This window comes from Bufo bufo, chromosome 4 (genome assembly GCF_905171765.1).
Source record: "Bufo bufo chromosome 4, aBufBuf1.1, whole genome shotgun sequence".
NCBI classification, from domain to species: domain Eukaryota; kingdom Metazoa; phylum Chordata; class Amphibia; order Anura; family Bufonidae; genus Bufo; species Bufo bufo.
Genome location: NC_053392.1, coordinates 512017319 through 512020904, shown reverse-complemented (window position 1 = coordinate 512020904; position 3586 = coordinate 512017319). Strand labels below are relative to the sequence as shown.

Below are 3586 nucleotides of genomic sequence, written 5' to 3'. Positions count from 1 at the left end.
AAGCCTAAAACACACTGTAGAATAATGTAATGTAGAAGATTAAGCTCCGATTTATGTGAAAGGTAAGATAAAAATGAATCGCCTTCTTCTAAATTATCTTGAAAAAAAATGTGACAATTCAGACCTAATACTTTTAAAGGGTCCAAAAAGCTAATAAGAAAATATAAGTAAATCTAAAAAATATTTCAATAAAACTCTCTAATAGTTTTATATATTCTAAAGAGTTATTAAAATTTCAGAGCAAATAAAAAAAGTCTAAACTGACTGAAAATAATTATAAAAAGAAAAGATAAGAATAATTGTAAGACAAAACCAACTCTACTGTAGAAGTCCTTTCCCTCCTGTTCATGGTGGGTCTCATTCTTCAGTCAGACAACCTGGACAAGTGAAACCTCTTTGAGGAAACCACCTCTAAAAACGAGGGTCAATAGACGTAGGCTATAAAAAAAAAACATGCCAGAACAATCTGGCCTAGGCTGTGGCTGGGGGTTGTCTCCTCCTAGAGGTGGTCTTCTGGAGGGGGTTACATTCTTTACCACGAGGTTTAGGTGGAGTAAAAACACAAGTCGCAAAGTTCTGTTTGAATTTGAAAATATTTTATTTGAATAGCAAATAGTTACACGGTGGAAACAGTTCTATCGAAGCTCTCTAGAAATAGCTAGCAGATAAGAAAATAATGTATGTAGAAAAGAGATTGCTTCTAGACAATTAAGAGCTATCCGTTTAACAGAGCCGTCTGCCCCTTAAAGCACAATGAATGGAAACAGCCATCGATTAGGAATGTAGAAAGGCGCGAGCCTTCCAGCCAAAAAGACAAATAAATAAAAGCGAGCGGTGACGATGGGGAATGTCAGGCGCAGAAGACTGCGCTAATGGTCACAGCAATAAATAAAGGAATAAATAAACATAATTCATCATAAAATTAACATATACATTTGGACAGGGGTGGAGACGGCCGGCAGGCGGCAGTGGGCACTGGCGTGGCCTCTCTATCATACAAGGCAGTTCATCGTCTCTTCTACAAAGTTAGGAGACAAGGCATTTGTGGCTAAAGACTAAAATCAAGGTCCCCCCCTAAGATCAGATCTGGGGGCGTTCACCAGCCGTTATAAAGCTAATCGTCATGGTCAGGGGACAGGCTGTGAATCAAAGGCAGTGGATGTGGACTCCAGACAGGGACACGGACAGGGGCCGACAATTACAGGAGACCCTTTTCTACAGGAGAGTGGGCAAAGCTGGCAAGGAAAGAAGGCGCCCACCCTACACGGCATGAGATATGCACACACCAAGAACACCATGACCTTGTGTGGCGTCATCCTACAACAGAACAGACTACAGAACAGTTACACTCACATTCCCGTGCCAGGCCCGGTGCCATGGCAGACACAGAGAGACAACACTATCACAGGTTTGCATCACTAGTGACTGAGCGGGAGGCGGCACGGCTGGAAAGCAATAATGTTACTCCTGTTAAGGCTGGAGGGGCAATGCCAAGCTCTAGGACAGTGCAAAGATTCCACCCTGGGGTGGCATGGGGGGGGGGGGGCTGCATTGCCTCCATGGGTAGTGCTGTCTCATTCCTTAGTGGTGGTCTCTGGAGAACATTATTGCTTTGCTATAGAGATGCTGCCTCCCTTGCCAGGTGGGCACGGTCATTGGTACAGTCTACCCTCTGCCCTATCTTGCTTTAAAGCACAATAACCACATGTAATGCACTCATATGGCTGCTTCTAGTTTTGGCAGCGGGTCACTCCAGGTGCAGGGTGGCAGTGCCCCCCCCCCCCAGGCTAGAGGAGGGTGGCAGCATGGGGTTGGTGTCAGGAAAGGCACAGTTCTCTTTAGGCCACAGTGGTCAGAGGCCATTGTTTGGCAGATCCTGGGATGAGAGGGCACTCCTGCAGGCAGACACCATGCCCTCTCAGTGCCCACCAGGCCTCCCCTCCCCACACTGGTCCATGGCTGCTCAGTCTTTGGCTGGTCAGCAGGCCGGGCGCACGGGCACCTGCAGCAGGATGACCTGGCGGTTCTCGGACGGGTGGCACTTGTTGATGTGCCGGGTGAGGCCGGGCGAGCTGTAGAAGGTGGCGGGGCAGTACTTACAGGGGAACAGCTGGGACGAGTGCAGCAGGCGGATGTGGCGCTCCTGGCTGCTCTTGCCCGGGAAGGTCTCCCCGCACACCGGGCACGGGTGGCACTCGGAGCTGCCGCTCAGGTTGATGGGCCCCGGGCTCTTGGCTCGCCTGTCCTCCGGGTAGAGCAGCTCCTCGGCGGTGTGGCACAGCAGGTGCTTCCGCAGGTAGGCCTGGCGCCGGAACTTCTTGGCGCACTGCGGGCACTCGTACAGCCCGTCCTCGGAGCCGGACTCGGAGACCCCGGGGCTGGGGGTGTCGCGGTCGCTGAGGGGCTCGTCTTTGGCGGCGGGGGCGCTGGGAGCCGCGGGGGGCCGGGGCTTGTGCCAGCGGCGGTGGGAGGCCAGGTTGGCGGGGCAGCTGAAGACCTTGTCGCACTCGGGGCAGCGGTACTCCACCCGCACGATGCGGGAACACTTGTGCTGCGCCAGGGAGAAGGGGTCGCTGTACTCCTCCTTACACAGCTGGCAGATGAACTCCCCCAGCGGCTTGTGGCCGGAGCTGCGGGGCGGATCCACCGGACCCTCCTTGATCTTCAGCCCCAGCACCGGGGACGTGGTCACCTCGTCCTCGAACGTCAGCTTCCGGATGGCTTTGGTCTTCTTGGCGGCGGGCGGCTTGTGGTGGCCGCTCAGCTTGCTGTGCGGCTCGGCTGGACGCTTCAGGAGCGCCCCAGAGGAGGCGGAGGAGGCGGGCGGCAGGCTGCCCGAGGAGCTCATCTTCAGGTCGGTGGGCGGGTACAGCAGCGGCTCCATGGAAGTCACCAGAGCCGGGAAGGACTCCGCGGACACCGGGGAGCCCAGACTGAAGCTGCGGTCCAGGTACTCCCGGCTCACCGGGCGGGTCGGGCTGGACAGGGACTGCTGCACAGAGTCGGGGTTCCCGTACTGACCGGCTGGAGGCGGCCGGGGGCAGCAGGGGGGCGCCGGGGCGGCTCGGTCAGGACTGGCTGGGGCTGCAGATCCTCCGGTGGCCGGGCACAGCTCCGGCCTCTGCCCGGACACAAAGGGGAACATCATCCACTCCCCGCGCTCCTCATCTTCGTCCCGGACCCTGTAGGACACGGGCGGGGACTTTCTGCTCCTCTTCACCAGGAAGCCTTTGGGCATGTCTGCGGGCGGAGGTAACGGGCACTGTCCGAGGTGCTGCTCTGGCTCTGTCCGAGGTGCTGTACGAGCCGATCTGTGGATCCTCAGCCCCGGGGTCGCCTCCTCTTTATAAGCGGCGATGTTCCTGAGCGCACGCCGAGCTGTCACCGCCGCAGCCAATCCCAGGCCGGGCCCGGCGGCTCGAGTGCTGCGGGGGGCGGGGACAGGCGCGAGGCGGCAGATGTACCTGAGCCCCGCCCCTCCCCTCCGGCTGTGGCGGCACACGCCCGGCCCCGCCCGCCCTCACGCCTGGCTGCCTCTCAATGCCCGGCCACACGTGCCTAAATGTGGAGGGGGGAGAGGGTGACC

The 3586-nt window shown here is 56.6% G+C and overlaps 1 protein-coding gene across 1 annotated transcript; it reads right to left on the bottom strand.

The window, feature by feature from the left end:
- Positions 1 to 688: 688 nt before the first annotated feature.
- INSM1 (INSM transcriptional repressor 1) lies at positions 689 to 3344 on the bottom strand. Its single transcript, XM_040427406.1, has one exon. It carries the CDS (start codon positions 3236 to 3238, stop codon positions 1979 to 1981), a length of 1260 nt encoding a protein of 419 aa, XP_040283340.1. The 5' UTR covers positions 3239 to 3344; the 3' UTR covers positions 689 to 1978.
- Positions 3345 to 3586: the final 242 nt, after the last annotated feature.